General features: G+C 51.5%; 1 protein-coding gene across 1 annotated transcript in view; it reads left to right on the plus strand.

The window, feature by feature from the left end:
- LOC115082393 (FERM domain-containing protein 4A-like) overlaps positions 1 to 19,086 on the plus strand; it is a gene marked incomplete at its 3' end in the record, with an annotated part of 104,574 nt that overhangs the window by 37,490 nt on the left and 47,998 nt on the right. The window contains exon 3 of the mRNA XM_029586612.1: positions 15,343 to 15,437. Coding sequence (XP_029442472.1) covers positions 15,343 to 15,437 — 95 coding nt within the window. The remainder of the gene's footprint in view (positions 1 to 15,342; positions 15,438 to 19,086) is intronic.

The following is a 19,086-nucleotide window of genomic DNA, read 5'->3' on the forward strand; positions in this document are numbered from 1 at the left end:
CACAGGAGCAGGAAGAAACTGCCAGACCAAAAGAAAATATTTATAAGGAAGAGCTTAGGTGAAAGGTGCAACCCCCCGAGGAGGTGGAGTGGCCCAGAAGGCTGCTCCGGCTCCTTCTGTGGTTTTGGCTCGTTCTGCGGCAGCGGCTCTGTAAGCCTTGATTTCCGGCTGCCATTCGCCTCCCATCCAGTCCAGCTATGGCCGTGACCGTCCTCGGCAGAGAGGCTCGGGACGATGGTTCCCCCTGAGCACAGCCAGTGGGGGGCTGCGGTGTCTCCAGCTTCTACGGCCTCCCCTGCCGGCCTGGGAGTGGACGTCTGCACCACAGCTCAGTCTTCAGGCAACATTTCACGTTCGGCTCCAGTCTGTTTTTCCAATAATTTGATCGGTCGTTAAGCTTCTGCAGTTGCTCACAGTATAACTTAGAATGAAATTGCCTTGCTGTTCCATGCATAATCTCCCGGTTCCCCAGCCCAGCCATGTATTCTGTCCAGACACGTTTATACACTCAGGACCGCTAGTGTGACTCATTTTAAGGAGTTTATCATTTCATCTTCCCACCTGCTTCCACACCGTGAAGTCTCCGTTTTGTAATGTGAAAGTGACCATGAAGTGTGTCTTCGGGGAAATTGCTGTCTGTGCGGTGGCTGAATCCACTCGGCATTGGTGATGGATCCGCTGCGCACCCCTTCGTCTCCGCTCCCTTCCTCCCCCGCTTTCGGACCTGCAAACTCCAGATGTGGGATGGCAGCCTCTTCTCTGCTCAGAATTCCCCCGACTCTGGTCCCTGGAGGCAGGAAAAGACGACCGGAGGCGCTGGAACAACGAAGCAAGCGCAGGTGCACTTATAATGTTCATGGCCGTGCACAAATCTTTTCTGGAGCCGCAGAGATGCTGGCCCCGCGAGCAAGCCGAGTCTGGAGAAACCGCATCCGACTTCCTCTCAAGTGCAGGGCTCAGGCTGAGCCTCTGGGAAGAGACGCGGCGCCGGACTCGCCAGTCGTCTCGCTTCTTTGGCCAGTATGGGCCCTGGCCCTGCTTTCCAAACCTCTGCTGGGTGTCCTCATCGGAGACTCTCTCTCTCCCCTAAACGTCATGTGCTCCTTTTGCAAGATGTGACTGCCCTTCTCCCCCGGTCCTCCTCCCTCAGCCTCCCTGTTCCTTCCTTCCCAGCTCCACCCAGCAGGAAATCAGCTCCTTTTGAAAACCGACAGATGCCTCCGGCCCATGCACCCTGCTCCGTGTGTCGGGTTACGTTCATTACCGAGGTCATTTCTCGTAACACTGAACACATTTTGGAGCGGGCCCGCTGTTACACTATGCCTAAAAAATGCGCCTGAGGCAAACTGGCCTGGGACGTATGGCTGGATACGGGGGGGGGGGGGGGGGGGGAGTGAGCGGCTGGCGCACTCCAAAACCCTAACCCGTGGCTTCCACGACCGCCTTCTGCCGCCCGGGAGACCTCGAGAGAGAGAGAGAGAGAGAGTCCAGAAAGTGTCGATCCGGTAACGACACCGTTCAGGCCGGCCGGGATGACGGCCTGGGCTGTCGCTGTGTTTAGCTGTTCAAGTCCGAGTGCCCCTGACCTGGCAGACGTGGAAGCCGTCGACTGATAAGAACCAGCTGCACCCCCCAGGCCACCCCCCCCCCCCCCCCCACAACCTTTCCTCCTGTCTGCGCTACCGCAGCTCTGATTATCGGCCTTTTGCCTGCTGACCATCGCGCGCTCCCTCTAAGGAAACGTCGCGGCTGTCGGCGCTGCGAGCTTTCCTGCCTGTGCGGGAGGTGGAGAAGTCGCCCCCCAAATCATACACTCCAAACGTATGAAGACCGCTTCTGCTCTCTACCCGCCCCTGGATCATGAGGGTGCAGGCGGTCGGAGTTCTCACCTCGCCGGGTGCAGATAATGCAGGTCACATCCCTGGCGCACCGTGTTTCACCCTTCATAATAAGAGAATGCGCCCGGCAGCCCCGCTTTCTCTCCCAGATAAATTGAGAGCTGTCTGCCTGCAGTTTTTACTTAATCTCCTGCTGTATTTTATGACGGTTCCCCCCCCCCAAGCCAAGCCAAGCTGACTGAAATAAGCTTTCGGCTGTGTGAGAAGCCCTCGTTGGAGAGAGCAGCAGCGCCATGACACGGAAAGCCCGGCACAAAGACGGCATTATTGCTGGAAGCTGTAAAACACAATCGCGGCATTAATCTGAGGCAGTGAGGGGTCCTGCCACAGGCCCCCGTTACGCCGAGCCTGAAAGAGTGGCTTGTGACCAGCTACGTTCACATATATTTTCCCCCCTCTTAACGTTCTTCGGCTTTATTTATAGATTGTTGGGGAGAAATAAATTCAGATCAAGCCCACAGGCTCCCCTGACTGTCAGTGTGAATCTCCCGGCCCCAGCTCAGAGCGCCCGCACTGCCGGCGCCTCTGCAGGGCCCCCTAGTGAACGGAGGGTGTGGCCTGGTCCGATTCTAGGGGCCTTGCGCAATCTGCGTCCATGTCACCGGCGGGGCACGGGGCATTGGAAGTGCCCTGCCGGTCCATCAGCACTGCAGCGAAACTTGAGGATCACTCGCCCTCAGCTGCACAATGAGCAGGGTCTGTCTAGTGAGTGCTCCCGAGCCTTCGCTCACTCGCAGTGAGTTTCAAGCGCGTGAGCACTCGCTCTCTTCTGTCGGGGCAGGGTCTTCCGTGGGCTTCTTCTGCGCGCGCACCGTGGCGGCGCTCAAGCTCGCTCCTAAAGCAGGGTGCCCTTCGTTCTCTGCCGTCAGGGTCAGTCAGGGTCATGACCCCGCTGCTCGACCGCTGCAGTGAAGTTACGGCCTTTGGAGGAGCCCGCGCCGCCTCGTCGCGCCTTTCTGTCTGCGGGCACCGGCGCACCCGGCGGCAAGATCTGCAGCCGGTTCCGCGCTACGCAGCCTTGCACGGGTCCGGTCCGGCTCCTTCCAGCCCCCTTCCCCCACTTCAGAGACTGCGGGGCGCCCCTGAGCTCGGGGCTGCGTCTGGAAATCCGGATCTCAACCTGTGAGATCCAGAGCGGGGGTCACACCGAGTCGCGCCAAAGAGGAAGCCCAGTATTGCAGGGGGCGCTGGACAGCTCGGAAGGTACAATACATCAGCTCCTTGTACAAAGTGAGAAGAAGGGTAAGGGCGGGGAAACCAGAGGCAAAGAAGCCCACGACTGCCTCGCGTGTGACCCCCCCCCCCCCCCCCCCCCCCGAGTCGCCTGCCTACGGCTCCCTGGAACCGGACGCGCGCTCTCGCCGTCACACGGGGCGGCGGTGCTTCCCCTCCCTGGGAGTTAACGCGGAGGCCTAGCAAGTCCTCCGTACAGCGCGCCCGCGCCATAATCCGTCCCGGCTGAGGTCCCGCGAGGCCATTTCTCTGTTAGCCGTCCCTGCCTCGGGCTCCGGTCTGCGCGAGGTGGCTGAAGTAACTGACCGCAGCCGTGCCCTGTGAAATCGGCCGCTGGTGGGTTTTCAGGCCAGGGCAACCTAACTGGCAAGCATTTTATATGTTTTTTTTGTCTTTTGCCTCCTTTGCACCCCGGCGTTACTCACCGGCTGGTGATGGCCGGCGCGTTCCCTCCCCGGGGGCCTCAGTGCACCGCCCCCGCGTCGCTCCCAGTCCCGACAGAAAGGGGGGGGGGTCATGCGGTCCCGGATCCCTGAGCCCCCTATTAGGACGCTGCAAAATATTTCTGCTGGCGTGGCAGCCTGGTGTTCGTAACTCTCTGTGGTCACTCACATGGCAAGCCTCCGTGTCCAGCCACAGGCTGAATTATTCATCCCACCAGCGCTTCAGCGTCGTAACTGTGACACAGATTTGCAGGCGCTGTCTATTTTTAGTGAGCGCAGGTAATTTTATTCATTGCCATCAGAGAATGAAGGGACCTTGACTCGCACGCCAGAACGACAGGAAGCGGTATTGATTTGAAATTGACCTAGCATTGTCCTGCCCGCAGTGTGATGTGTATTTTACTGTAAATGGAAGAGTCTCGGAATACAATTATGGCCTCGGCTCCTGGAAGAGTGAAATGTGCTGGGTTTTTTTGCGATGAGTGAAGGAAGCGACGCGGAATTACGGCTTCTGGGAAGCATCCGTGTCGGCATCTCGCCATGTGATTTGGGCAGAGGATGAGTTCCGGAGTTTGCGAGGTTCACGGTTGGAAAGAGAAATGGTTTTTGGGGGGGGAAACTGTCCAGTTCAATTACTCGCCTAAAGCTAGCTTCTTTGTAGGAATAGGATGAAATATTCAGAATAAAAACCAGTGACCTCTGTAATCATTGCGGTTGACCTTGTCAAGGTAGGGGCTTGCTTTGTGTTTTTTTTTTTGTCATCATCCGTCAAAGCTGTGAACTGTCAGCAGCTCCAGACAAAAGAGGCCGGCGTAGACAGAAGCGTTATTTACTGGCGCTGGCAGATTGGGTGTCTGGGCTGATGCCCACCGTTGGCGTTAATGCTTTATAGCTTGACGCCTTCCGATCCAGTTTTCTTTTATTTATAGTCGCTGCTGTTGAGTGGATTCCGTTAAAGGTCTTCCTTGTTATGCTGAGGATCCTGGTTTTACAGATTTCAGAAGGGTTTTCCCTGCCTCCCACTGTCTGTGCGATGGGACCCCGGGCAGGATACTCTTGTGTGTCATCCCCCACCCCCACCCCTGCACGAGACCTTGGGACAGAATATATGGAGAGCACTTCTGGTCTTTGGGGGCGGACACGGCACAGGATTGCAACTTCACCAGTCCTGCTAAGAAAGGTGTGTAAGGTTCTGTCATAGACACCAAAAATACCCTCCAGTTCCTACCTGGTGCATGTAAAGAAAACAACCGATTGTGCAAATGAACCTCTCTTTAAGCTGCATTAGAAGACCCAGTAATAGCACGGGGTGTGACCGGTATGTTTCAGTCGCATGGCTTAGAAAAAGGGATTTCTATCCCCTTGGTCCCATGTCAGCCGGGACCCTTGATGCACCACTGAAGGAGGATGAGAGAAACGATGGGAAGGGCTCTCAGGAAGAAACGGCAGAGAAAGGTCCATCCTGAAGCCCCCCGGGTCAGTGCTTCATTACGTCCTGCGATTGGGTTTGGCTTCTGTCCGAAGGCTGGGTGTGAGCACTACTTCAACAGCCACGTTCCCAGCTCTCACGGGATGGAGATGTGGATCGGTAGGTGAGCGGCACCGAGAATAGCTGCTGCTCTCCTGACTATGGGAGGTCTCTTCTGCACTTGGACGCTTGATAAGTGGGGCTTTTGTCTCCTCTGAGCCACCTGTAGGAGGGAATTCTCTAGCCCTGCTTTCAGGGTAACTCTTTGCACTTCTGTGGTGAGACCATATACTTCTGACCCAAGCAAACTCTGCACTAGATTATCTTGCAAGGAGCTCCTAGGAGATCTATCCTCAGCCTTAGATCCCAGCATCCTGCTGGATCGCTTGAGGACTTTATGTCTGCTCTTGGCTTTCTTCTTTCTTTCGCTAAAACCTCTCCTGGGTCGGTCTGATTTCCATACAGTTCCTCAGCCTCTTACGTTCTCTTCTCTTGACTACCGTAATGTTCTTTTCTTGGGTCTCCCGATTCATCCTTGAAACCTCTTCGGTTAATCCAGAACTCTGCCGCTCGCTTCATCCATGCTTTGGCGTTGGCGTGAGGATGTCTCTCCCCTGCACTGGCCACCAGTCTCATGGCGGATCAAATTCAGAGCTCTCCCCTTCGTCTTCAAACCTCAACACAACCTGGTTCTGTCCGTTCTTATCAGCCAGGCCAGTTGCTCTGTTCATCGTCCCAATGCCGCCTAGAAAGTCCTTCTCTAAAGGGGACTGGGTTAACAGAATCAAGAAGTAGTATGTTCAGGGCTTCCGACCAGAAGAAATCGGTGCCAAGGACCTTTCACGTTTTATAAGGATGCTTGAAGCTCCTGTCTTTTCCGAGGCTTTCCATTCTTGAAGCCTTGGTATCATGATGATGTTCGGGTACTGTCCGCCTGCAAGACTTCTGGTTTGTTTGTTAAGTAATGTAGGATATATGCTAAGCATCTCTGGAAACCACCTGCATAACTTGCCTTGTAACGCCGTTTGCTTTAACTTAAGTACCGTACCATTGTTATCCACCAAGATTTGTGAATTGGTGGAATATAAATATTGTAAATACATAAAAATAAAGAGTAGCAGTAACAGCAGAAAGATCACAGGCGTCAGTGCCACCTTCTTAGCTTAATGAGCTTCCTCGAGTTGTGAGGAAGTGCAAGAGAGAAGCTTTGCTGACAGTGACTTGAAGATGAGCGTAAATCAGGTCGTTTGCATTCTGACCTGAAGCCGAGAGCGTTGACTCTCAGACGCTGGCCAAGAAATGGATTCTTACTTCAGTAAAAAGGTATTTTTATTTGTTAACCTTTGTTTCCGTCCAAGCATAAATCAGGTCTTTGTCGTGACTGAAACCGTGGCTGGCCCGAGCAGCGGCTGTTTGCGTGGGCTCCTTAATAGAGTTTTTTTTTTAATTGTACAGGATTTGGGAGATTTTTTTTTAAACTTTTTGTTTCATCTGCAATTGGATGAGCTGTCTGTGCCCTCCCTGGGACTCGCTGGCTACCTTGCACTTCGAGAACCAGCCCAGGAGGAGTTCCAGGGACAGCCGGATGGAAGCCCCCAGGGATATTCCCGGTCGCTCGGGTAAGCCCCCTGGGCCCTGCAGCGCTGCGTCTTCTGTTTGCCCTGCGGGGAACTCTACGTGGAAATGTGGCTGTAATAGTGAGCCGACGGCGGCGGGTTTGCACCTTCCGCTCACAAGCATTGTGCAGCGCCAGAGATTTCACCCGTAGCTGTTTCTCCGCGCCCCACACGCTGCTAGCAGCGCGGCACAAGCCAGGAAAAAGGAGCCCACCGACCTGTTATGTGGCATCTAATTAGGGCTTAGGTGTCTATAAATTAGCAAATTTAGGAGGTTGATTTGGGGCTAGGCCCCTTTGAAAATGTATTTAGGCGCCTAATGTCACTGAAAGGTGGGCGGCTCCGGGGGTGGCGTCAGGGTAGGGGGAAATGTTTTGCACTTGGTTGGTTGGGAGAGCAGGGGGTGGTTTTACTGTAGAGGTGGTGCTGCTCTCCAGCCTGAAGCAGATCACCACGACCTGCTGGCTTACCACTGTCTCTCACATCCCTCCAGAGGTTCCCCCCGCAGCTCCGGTTCAAATCCTTCTCAAATTCAGAAGCAATGTGCGGATTTGTACGGAACAGGCGTTCGTCTTAAATCCGTCTCGTAGGGCCCAGCCGATTCTATTCCACCCTCCACTGCTCTCTCCCTACGTCTAAAACATGTGCTTATGTTAGAGCACAAAGTGAACTCACTCGGTGCGTAAGGTGCCTGCGACAACACAAGTCTTACAAGATTCAAGCAGCCCTTGCTATCCAGAGCTTTGCTTTTAATTGTTTGCGATTCTTGGACTCGCTCGCCACGAGCGGTCCAGACGTTACTTCGAAATTTTGCCGTAGAATTGCGGAGCACGTGGGACACAGCCAGGAAGGGAAGGGTAATGCGGTGCAGAAATCTGGCTGGCGTTCTCGACATTCCCTCTTCCAAACTGCTCGGAGCGGCGTCCGGCAAGACGCCCGATATAAGCGTGAGAGCCAGCGTCACTTCTGAGCGGGAGAAGCGTGGAAGTCGGCTCGGTAGCGCTGTGACGCCTGACGGCCTGGTAGCCGTGCTGCGAAGTTCCCAGCCCGCCTGCTTCCCTAGATTTCCGGTAATACACCCATCATCCTGCTGGAATAGATCCCAAAACAACCACAATCCAAGCCGCCTGTGCCTGTGGCTTTACGCGGCAGAGCTTGGCGGCGCAGCTCGCTCTACGGAGCTTGGTTTTGTGTCCTAAAGCGGCTGGGCCCAGAGTATTCGCTGCCTGCTTGCCCCTAGTCTCGTGCTGGTAGCATTTTCTTTTTTTTTGTACTGAAGACTTTGCACGAGCTTTCTGACTTCTTGAAATGCGTCGGCTGCCGTTCCCTGCCCTCCGCTCTCTGAGGCGGACGCGTTGAGCATCCACGGGTGTGTTTAAGAAGCCGGCCAGAGACGCTTGTGTGGGGGGGGGGGGGGGGGGGGTAGAGCGTGCTGTCTGGGGGGGGGGGGGGGGAATTAGAAGAGACGACGAAAAGATCCCGAAATGTGTTTTCGATGGTGAACGTGTGGGGTAGTTCTGAAGTCAAAAGGGGGCAAAGAGCAGCCAGAAAGCTGCAGAAAAAAAAGGTTCATGGAAAACCTCAGGATTTCAAACGTAAAGAAACACGGGATGACTTTGCCTTCTGAAGGCATTTGAAACCTGTTTAAGAAACTGAATGATGAGCCCGAGATTCGGGGGGGGGGGGAAGCTGTGCTTTAGGGCTCGTGGCCGTCGGACCCGGTGCGCCGTCCTTCTGAGAGCGTTTTTTTTTCCTGAGGCGGTGGCTGCCTAGGGCCCGTCCAGCTGCGATTCCTCCTGTAGCACTAGCAGAGTGCCCTGGCGGGAGGCTGCGGACGCGGCTCGGAGCCTGACCCGGCGTCCTCGGCGTCCGCAGGGAAGCCCGCCTGGCGCGCAGCCAGGGTCCTCGTGGTCTCTTCCCTGAGAGAAGCTGCCGCCCTCCTCTGGAAGGGACGCCTGCTAGGCCGCAGCAGAGGGGCTTATCCTAAGCCAGCAGTGCCCGGCCTTATGTGGCCCCTTTTTGGGGTGCACGGGAACGCTTAGGCCTCTGCTGGCTCATCTGCGAGCTCAGCGCCGATCTCTGCGGGTTGGAAACAGAAACCAGGTGGTGTAGGTGGGACCTGGCAGAGAGGCAGGGGGTTGTCTCGCTGCAGCTGGACGCATCTGTCTCCTCTCTCATCCCTCCGACCGCAGCCCCATCGTCTTCCTCTGGGATTTCCAGAAATGTGTCGTAGGCCGCCTTCGGCAAGCGCCTGATAAATAAATGATTTCCGGCAGTCCAAGATGAACGGTATTAACATTCGCCGATTAAATCAGGGTTCCCAGCATCGGTCACCAGCCAGACGCTCCCCCTGCAAGCCTCCGTTATTAAAAACGCCCCCCTACCCTATGTGGTGCAGGAAATTTCTGATATCATCGCGGTGCCCGCACGCACGACCCCCCACTTCTGGGTAGAGCAAACGGTTGCCGGCCCAGCTCCTTCTCCTGCTAAGAGTTACGATTGCCACTTTTTGCAAGTTCAACCCTAGTCCGGACTGTTGGCGCGCGCCGCGTTGGGAGATCGCTGAGCTTGAAATGCTCAGCATTTGGTTGAAGGGTGCAAAGGTCAAGTGCGATCAGCTCTGGGTTATTCCGGACTAGCCTGATGCTTGTGAGATTTGAGCAGAGCCGTTGCTGCGTTTCCTGCGTCTGTCTGTCTGGCTGTGTATGTGCCAGAGTTTCATCCCTCATCCAAACAGACCTCTCGGTCGGCACTCTTCAGGCACGTCCCGTGGGTTGCCTTTCAGTAGTACCCAAGTGCAGTCACGATCCCCACCGACCTCTCAAGGCTTGGTCTTGATGCCCTACGTGGAGCTGCAGGGCCCCTCACTGCCCCATCAGCTCTTGTAGGAAATCTGCATCAAGAACCGCCCTTCTCATCCAGACCCCCCCAGGAATGTACCAAATGCCCTTAATAAACCTCTGCCGCAGCCAAACTCAAATGCAAAGTCATTTCCCTCAAGATAAATTCCCAGCCACCAGGCCCCTTTAAGGTTTTGTGTGCCAGCGAGGGCGGTGTGGGAGTGTGGAGAGGGGTTGACATCGGTGCCTGGGACTGATGGGAAGACAGAAAGAGGTTCCTGAGGCCGGAGAAATCTCAAGCAAGTGATGAAGAACGGCTCAGACCCTAGGCACTCTCCTCCCCCTACAGCATCGCCAAAAGTCCCTGTGGCCTCTGCTTCTGGCTGTTGGTATCTTCCATGCCAAACTTGCTTGTAGCCCGAAAAAAACAAAAATCTTATCTCGGAGTCATTCTTTAAAAATACAGTGTGTGCTTACTGCAAATGCTTTATCATCCACGGACAGGAACTGTATGAGGGCAACTTTTAAACTCTGCACAGAAGTATAAAGCGGCACCCACAGGATTTCTGTCACTTCCTTTCCCGTTTAAAGACCGGGTTAGAAAAAGTCCGCGCAGAGAACTCGCACCTGCCGTGCGTGCGGTACTCGTTCCGGTAAAATCCCGTGTTTCGGTGCGGAAGTGCTGACCTCTCCCCGACTCTGCGCCGGGCAACGCCGTCTCTCTCTCTCTCTCTCTCTCTGCGTGTCATGGCGCCTCGTGTGTATTTTTACATGCGGAGAGGGGACGCGACTCTGAAAGAGCCCAGTTCCGCACGCCGCCCTGCATGGGACCCCCTTCCAGAGACCCCAGCCTAGCTCAGAGCCCCAGCTTAAGCCAGGGAACCTCTAAAGCAGTAACGGGTTTAGGCTTTCACCACATAAGCGCCGGAGTGCCATCCAGGCCTGGCGCCACCCCCACCGCCGTGGCAACACCAGCAAAATTCAGCGATGGACCTGAAGGGTTCCCGTGCTGAAAGGTCCTGTGTTGGCAATGCCCTCTCCTCCACATGGGCTTCCAGTTACCATGGACACCCAGGCGAGGGGTGGGAGCTGAGTGTGTGAACTGGCAGGCCCTGTGCTGAACATAAGAACATGCCATCCTGGGTGACAACGAGAGTCCATCAAGCCCAGCATCCTGTTCCCAAAGGTGGCCAATCCAGGCCATAAGAACCTGGCAAGTACCCAAAAACTAAGAAGATCCCATGCTACTGATGCCAGCAACAAGCAGTGGCTATTTCCTAGTGATTAATAGAAGTTAATGGACTTCTCCTCCAGGAACTTTTCCAAACCTTTTTTAAACCCAGCTACACCAACTGCCTTAACCAAGTCCTCTGGCAATGAATTGCAGAGCTTATTTGTGCGTTGAGTGAAAAATAATTTTCTCTGATTAGTTTTAAATGAGCTACTTGCTAACTTCATGGAGTGCCCCCTGATCCTTCTGTTATCTGAGAGAGTAAATAACTGATTTACATTAACTTGTTCAAGACCTCTCATGATTTTGTAGACTTCTATCAGTCGTCTCTTCTCCAAACTGAACAGCCCTAACCTCTTTAGCCTTTCTTCCTAGGGCAGTTGTTCCATGCCCCTTAGCATTTTGGTAGCCCTTCTCTTTACCTTCTCCATCGCAATTATATCCTTTTTGAGATGCAGTGACCAGAACTGCACACAGTATTCAAGGTGTGGTCTCACTTTGGAGCAATACAGAGGAATTATGACATCCTCGGTTTTATTTGCCATTCCCTTCTCAATAATTTCTAACATTCTGTTTGCTTTTTTGACTGCTGCAGGACACTGAGCTGACGATTTTAAAGTGTTATCCACTATGATGCCTAGATCTCTTTCCTGGGTGGTAGCTCCTAATATGGAACCTAACATTGTGTAACTACAGCAAGGATTATTTTTCCCTATGTGCATCACCTTGCACTTGTCCATATTAAATTTCATCTGCCATTTGGATGCCCAATCTTCCAGTCTTGCAAGGTCCTCCTGTAATGTATCACAATCCGCTTGTGATTTAACTACTCTGAATAATTTTGTATCATCTGCAAATATGATAACCTCACTCATCATATTCCTTTCCAGATCATTTATATATATATTGAAAAGCACCGGCCCAAGTACAGATCCCTGAGGCACTCCACTGTTTACCTTTTTCCAGTGAGAAAATTGACCATTTAATCCTACTCTCTGTTTCCTGTCTTTTAACCAGTTTGTAATCCACGAAAGGACATCGCCTCCTATCCCATGACATTTTAGTTTTCTTAGAAGCCTCTCATGAGGGACTTTGTCAAACGCCTTCTGAAAATTCAAATACACCACATCTACCGGTTCACCTTTATCCACGTTTATTAACCCCTTCAAAAAAATGAAGCAGATTTGTGAGGCAAGACTTCCCTTGGGTAAATCCATGTTGACTGTGTTCCATTAAACCACATCCTATCAAACCTTAACCTAACCCACTTCATATATGCAGATGACATTCAAATATTAATCTCAAAAACCAACTCATTCGAAGAAACCTACAAAAAAACAGCCACCTACCTAAACAAAATAAAACAACTACTAACCAAATTGAAACTCGTACTAAACTTTGATGACTGAAATAATCATACTGGACAGAAAGAACAACTCTCTTCAACTACCTACACTCAGCTTAATAAACCAAAAAGTGGCTATCACTCCAGTCAATCATGCACGTAACCTCGGAGTCATAATTGACAAAGAACTCTCCTTCAAAAATCACATCACAGCTAAAATGAAAGACGGTTATCACAAACTCCTAACATTACGTCAATTAAAACCTTTCCTCTCCCCCAACGACTTCAGATCAGTCCTTCAACTACTCATATTTTCCAGCCTGGACTACTATTCAACCTACCTTTTAATACCATTCGCCCACTACAGATCCTGCAAAACGCAACTGCAAGAATACTCACTGGATCTAAAAAACATGATCACATCACTCCTACCCTTATATCTCTACACTGGCTCCCAATAAAATTTCGGCTTGAATACAAAATTCTATCCATACTTCATAAAATAATATATGAACAACAAACAAACTGGCTTAGTCCATCCATAAATTGCCTGCTCCAAACAGAAACCTCAGATCAGCAAATAAAGGACTATTAAAGATCCTACCATCTCGATCCAAGCAACTCACCTCAACTCAAAAGAGAGCAATTTCACTTGGAAGCTCCAAACTCTGGAACACCCTCCCAATAGAACTCAGAAAACAAGAAAACTTAAAAACTTTCAAAAAAGAGCTAAAAGCATGGATGTTTACCAAAGCCTATCACCTCACCCACTGACTCAAAACTCCGCTCCCTTCCTATAACCCTAGGAAAACAGATGGACCCAAGAAACTTATGATTATTTCTCAGTTCTGTAATATTTTGTTTAATCTACAAACCTATTTCATAAAGTTTATCTTCTGTTAGCAACCATTTGAACCGTTTTTGGAAACATCGTAACTTTGTAAACCGCTGTGATGGCAAAACCGAACGACGGCATACAAAACTCGATAAATACATAAATAAATACATATGTGCTCTGTGATTTTATCCTTTAGAACAGTTTCCATGACTTTTCCCGGCACTGAAGTCAGGCTCCCCGCTCTATAGTTTTCCGGATCACCCCGGAGCCCTTTTTAAATATTAGGGTTAAAAGGGAGACATCCCAGGGAAACCCCCTCCACCCCACCCTCCAAGGAGTACCTATGGGCTGCAGAGCCCGAAACCCAGTCATCCTGCCAGGTCTTTGCCGGGGGTTGCTCCCTTCAGAGAGACACACCCGGCTTTGTCTGAGGTCCCGGCCTTCACACAAGTGTCCATTTATAAAGGCTGCGAGTCACGGGCTCTGCCAGTCACCGCTCCCAGGGCTGCTCTAGATTGCATCGGGGTTAAGAGGCCCCATCCAAGACTGCCCGTCAGTCAGTGCCTGCTAAAAAAGCACAGGTTTTAAACAAAACCTAAAGAATGAAATTCGAAACAAATCGAAAGTAAGATAGTCTGCCCAGCAGCTCCCTCTTCTGATGAATTTGGCTTGCCCGTGTCCCTCCTCGGGTGATTGGGCTGCAGTGATTGCTCACAATAGAGAGCGCCGGCTGTGGCCACGAAGAGAGGCAAGCGACGTTATACGCAGGTCCTGCAGGGTCTCGGGAGCCTTGAGAAACGTTCACTGCTCCGTTCCTATGGAAAAAAAAAAAACCTAAAGTCTGGATTTTAAAAGCCCTGGGGTGCATAAAGTACGGGCTTTGCGTGCGCCAAACCAATTTTCCAAGGGGTCTGGCCAGGCCCGTAAAGCCCGGGATGCGGGGCTTCCTTGAAGGGGCGGGCCAGGAGAGGGGGGGCTGACACAGCGCCATTGTTCGCTGTCCCGAAGACTCGCGCTCCGGCAGCCAGCCGGTGCGCGCAGCCTCAGCTCGGGATCTGAAGTAAGTTGCAAAACAAAAATAAAATCCCAGAAAGGGACGGGTTTAGGGTTGGGGAGGGAGTATGGATAGGGGGTAGGAAAGTTCCCTCCCAGTCTGCGCATGTGCGCGCAGCCCACGTATTTTATAACATGCGCTGGCACGTCTGTGTGAGTGCCGGGAAGCACGCACATGTTATAAAATCGGCGCGTCTGTGTGAGCGCCGGGAAGCGCGCGCATGTTATAAAATCGGCGCGTCTGTGTGAGCGCCGGGAAGTGCGCGCATGTTATAAAATCGGCGCGTCTGTGTGAGCGCCGGGAAGCGTGCTCATGTTATAAAATCGGCGCGTCTGTGTGAGCGCCGGGAAGCGTGCGCATGTTATAAAATCTACCCCTAAGCGATTGAGAACCGAGGATGCAGAGCTCGATCTACCTTATACAAGAGCCCGCAATAGCAAAGCGTGCAACCCTTCAGGCATCGAGAGCAGCAGGCAGGCGCGTGCTTCTCCTTTCTCCATGGTGGCGGTATTTAGGGCTCTTCCGTCTTCCTCCTCCTGCTGGCCTCTTGCTTTGCCCGTTGCTGTAAGAAAATAGAGAGCAGTGTTACATCGCGCAAGAGGTATTGCACTGGCGTGCTCGTATCTCACGTCGGAATTGCGACGGATGACGGCAATGCATTCCATGAGCGTCTGTGACATCGCTGGCGCCAGATGCGATGAACTGCGCTGGTAATTGGTGAGAGCAGTTCTCCTTAGTTTTGGAGCTTACACATGTTCCCCAAAAAGTGCAAGAGTCTCCCCAACGGCCAGAGCAGAAGCAGCAGACTTTCAGGAAGGCTCTTTCTGGTGCTCGTTTGACTTTCAAGAAGTGCGCAAATCCTTCCAAAGCATTAAAACGAGTTGCCTGGTAGTGAGAATGAGAAGCTGCTTGTAACTCTGCCTCAGAAGGGCGACGCCACACTGGGGAGGTGGACTGGGGAGGGGGGGGATGAGGGGTAGTTTGAGGGGGTCTGACATGGAGAATAATGGCCTTTCCTACAGCTAAGGTTAGCAACATGAACTTCTCTTCCAAGTCCATCTGTAATCAAGTCTTGGTTGCATTTCCCCTCGTCCGTTTGTCAGAGAATAAGCCCTGTATTCATTAAAACCAATACTTCTGTGTGGCTGCCGTTGGGCATTACGTGGCGGCCGCTGGTGTCAATGGTTGGGTTTTGCTGTTGCGTGTCCCCTTGATTTACGCCTTCCTCTCTTTCAGCCGGGGATGGTTGGCCCCAGTGGGATGTTAGAATAGAAATGTTGTGTTGGAGGCTCGTGTCCTTGGGGGGAACTTGCATCCTTCCTGCGGGAGACGTTTACCACACAAAATGCAAACTGGGATGTTCTTTTTCTTTCCAGCCCAAACTCTTGGCCAAGGAGCTGCTTGATCTCGTGGCTTCGCATTTCAATCTGAAAGAGAAAGAATACTTCGGGATCGCCTTCACCGACGAAACGTAAGTGAGGAGCAATCGTGCGTTTCCCCATCCTGCACTAATCTCTTCCAGTTTTTTCCTCGGCAGTTATTGACGAGGCCGGGTTATGTTTGCACGCACTACACCGAATTTACGTGCAGGGATGAGTGAATTGGAGAATAAAAGTCTTTAGCTCATTTGCTTAAGATGTTGAGACCTCCTACGATTGAACTGGAGCGTCCTGGGATTTTGAAGAAAATACTTGTAGTAGAAATGGCTCTTTAAATGTTCCCTCCACGTTCTTGCTCCATCATTAATCCTCGCCATCGTGGTTTCTTTCTCGCACGCTCTTCCAGTGGCTGCGCTCGCCGCGAGATCTGCGGCAGGTAACGCTGCACCTCAGTAAGAGCCCTGTTGGCAGTCACGTGAGAGGAGTTCCAAGCCCCGCGGAGTCGCCCACACCACACGTCCTTCCCAGGAGCAGGCCTGAGCACCAAGCCCGGACTGCTGCACGCAGCCAGTGCCCAGTGACATCAACTTCCATATTGCCTAGGGGTTCACGAGAAGTTTACATTGTTTGCCAGTAACCTGCTCCAGCCACATTGACTTATTCTGTTCTCGTTTAGGAAATCCACATCATCTTTTCCAGCGTTTCGGGGACGGAAGCAAAATGTGCCGAAAAGCAGGCCTTGCAGTCCACCCAGGGTCCCGTCATCGCGCCGTCCCTGCTCGCTGCCTCCGTCCCCTCTCCTCTGCCTGGGTCCTTGGGTTTGCCTCCCAGGATTGTGGCTGCTCCTTTCCAACCCTTGCTCCCTCTTACTCCCTCTCACTGCCTCTTCTCCTCTCCTTCTGCCCTCTGCCGTCTCCTCGTCTCCTTCCCTCTATCACTCCTCCCCCTGCCTCTCCTCCTCCGTTCCCCTGCCCTTTTCTCACCTTCTGGCTGGCAGCTGCGTGCGTAGTGCCCGATTCGTCTGCCGCGTTTCATTCAACGGGAGCGGGGTCTGGAAGTGCGGTGCCGTTCGGTGGTGCCCCGGTTCCAGAAGCATTGCGAATGGAAAAGCCTCGCCGATTGCTGAAAGTCTCGCGCATGTCAGGACGCTGAAGGCCATGGAATAGCAGAGAGTCCGAGCAGCGAGCAAAATGAAGCCCTTACTTACTGGAAGGCTTGGATACAGATTTAGCAGATGGCTGGATTCACTTTCTGTTATTGTAGGTCAAGAGGCGTTAATAGTCAAAGTACAGTTCTTTGTAAGAGAAACGATTCTCACCCATCCCGAAATCCTCTACCTTAAAAGGATGTAATATGTGCCTGAAAGCCTCTGTCGGCAGTGGGCGCTGCCACTCGGGATGCAGCCTCTGCTTCACAGGCTCTTCCTTCTGATGATACCCGATGTAAATAATCCGGTATCGTTGCAAGACTTCAGATATGTACTACAAGCAATCATTTTCTCGAAGATAGACTATTGTAATTCTTTGCTGCTTGGTTTACCCGCAAATGCTCTGAAACCTCTGCAAATGTTACAAAACGCCACTGCGAGGATCCTAACTAAATCCAGCAAAGGGACCACATTACTCCCATCTTAAAGAACCTTCACTGGCTCCCTATCAAACACTGAATCCTCTATAAATTCCTATCAATGATCCACAAATCCATCTATAAATCCACTCCAATGGACCTCTCCATCCCTTTACAGCTTCACTCCACCTCCGGTCCGACGAGACAAGCTCAGAAAGGCACGCTGAGAGCCATCCTCTCAAGACTTCACTTAGCAAAGAGCTATTTCCACTGCCGGGTCCTAATCTTTGGAACTTCACTCCCACCAGACCTTAGACGTGAACAATCGACTCGCACCTTTAAAAAAAAGACTAAAGACCTGGTTGTTCAACCAAGCATTCTCTTAATCTTAAACCTCAATATCTCAGCTTGGATCTCCAGGGACGGTCCACCACTTTGTATATAATTACTCTCCTTCCCCTTTTCAAGTTATTATTATTTATGTTTTCCAAGTTCTATTTCCATGTTCTTTGTAAGACATTATTCTATATACTGTCAATCTTTTGTTGTAATGTAAACCAAAGTGGTTAGTAACTCTGTTACCCAGAACTTCGGTATAAAACTGTTAAATAAAATAAATAAATAAATACTCACGTTATGTCAAGCTACACCTAGTGCTGCTGAATATAAGAGCATAAGAAGCTGCCTTACAGGGTCAGACCAAGGGTCCATCAAGCCCAGCATCCTGTTTCCAACAGTGGCCAATCCAGGCCATAAGAACCTGGCAAGTACCCAAAAACTAAGTCTATTCCATGTTACTGATGCAATTAATAGCAGTGGCTATTCCCTAAGTAAACTTGATTAATAGCCATAATGGACTTCTCCTCCAAGAACTTATCCAAACCTTTTTTGAACCCAGCTACACTAACTGCACTAAACCACATCCTCTGGCAACCAAATTCCAGAGCTTAATGTTCATTGAGTGATAAAAAGTTTTCTCTGATTAGTCTTAAATGTGCTACTTGCTAACTTCATGGAGTGCCCCCTAGTCCTTCTATTATCCGAAAGTGTAAATAACCCGAGTCACATCTACCCGTTCTAGACCTCTCTAGATTTTTAAACACCTCTATCATATCCCATCCCCCTCAGTCGTCTCTTCTCCAAGCTGAAAAGTCCTAACCTCTTTAGTCTTTCCTCATAGGGAGCTGTTCCATCCCCTTTTATCATTTTGGTTTGCCCTTCTCTGTACCTTCTCCATCGCAATTATATCTTTTTTTAGATGCGGCGACCAGAATTGTACACAGTATTCAAGGTGCGGTCTCACCATGGAGCGATACAGAGGCATTATGACATTTTCCGTTTTATTCACCATTCCCTTTCTAATAATTCCTAACCTTCTGTTGCTTTTTTGCAATGTTTTTCCCTGATGATTCAGCTTGAATACAGAACTGAATGTCTTCGGCATGCAGCCGATGACCAGAGCGAATGCCGGCCAATAGTTTACAGATGGGGAGACAAGTAAACATTAACCAGCATGGCTGACGGTGCAGATCTGACCCTTGGGTGTTTGTGTGGAGCTGGCGTTTATTTAGAGAAAACCATAGCTACCCCTTATAATAAAGTAACTTGCTCTTCTTTCTGGAGCATCTTCACCAGACATAAATGAAATAAAAGAATTGGATTCTCCAAGTGGCTTGCGTCGCTTTCAGAATCCAGGTACAATAAGTTCCTGCACCCAGGAGCTTACGCTTTAAGTGGGTACCTGAGGCAACGAGGGATGAAGCACTTGCCCAAGGGAGAGTCTGGGGCGAAGCAGGATTTGAACTCTGGGCACCCTGATCGTCCGCCGGTTCCCCCTTCACAGTTTCATCCCACGCTCCTGAGTGGGCTCCTTCCCCGGAGGAGTATGAAGCGCTCAACCTTGTGGCGAGAGCGGGCGCCGAGAGGCCCTCCGGCCCGGGGGAGGAGACGTCGAGTCCCGTGATTGCGCGGGGAACCGTCCTGGATGCCAACCAGTGGCAGAGCGGCAGGAAGAGCATCGCCGAGACGGCACTCTAGCAACACACACGGGGACCTTCGGTTTCCAGTAGGAAAATATTAAATGGAAAAAATTATTTTTGTAAGGGAAAAATGAAGGGAATGTGGACTTTTGAAGGAAAGACTTGGGTTGCAGTCTGTCTGGTGCCTCCTGGTGTA

Source organism: Rhinatrema bivittatum, unplaced genomic scaffold (genome assembly GCF_901001135.1).
Source record: "Rhinatrema bivittatum unplaced genomic scaffold, aRhiBiv1.1, whole genome shotgun sequence".
In the NCBI taxonomy this organism is placed as follows: Eukaryota; Metazoa; Chordata; class Amphibia; order Gymnophiona; family Rhinatrematidae; genus Rhinatrema; species Rhinatrema bivittatum.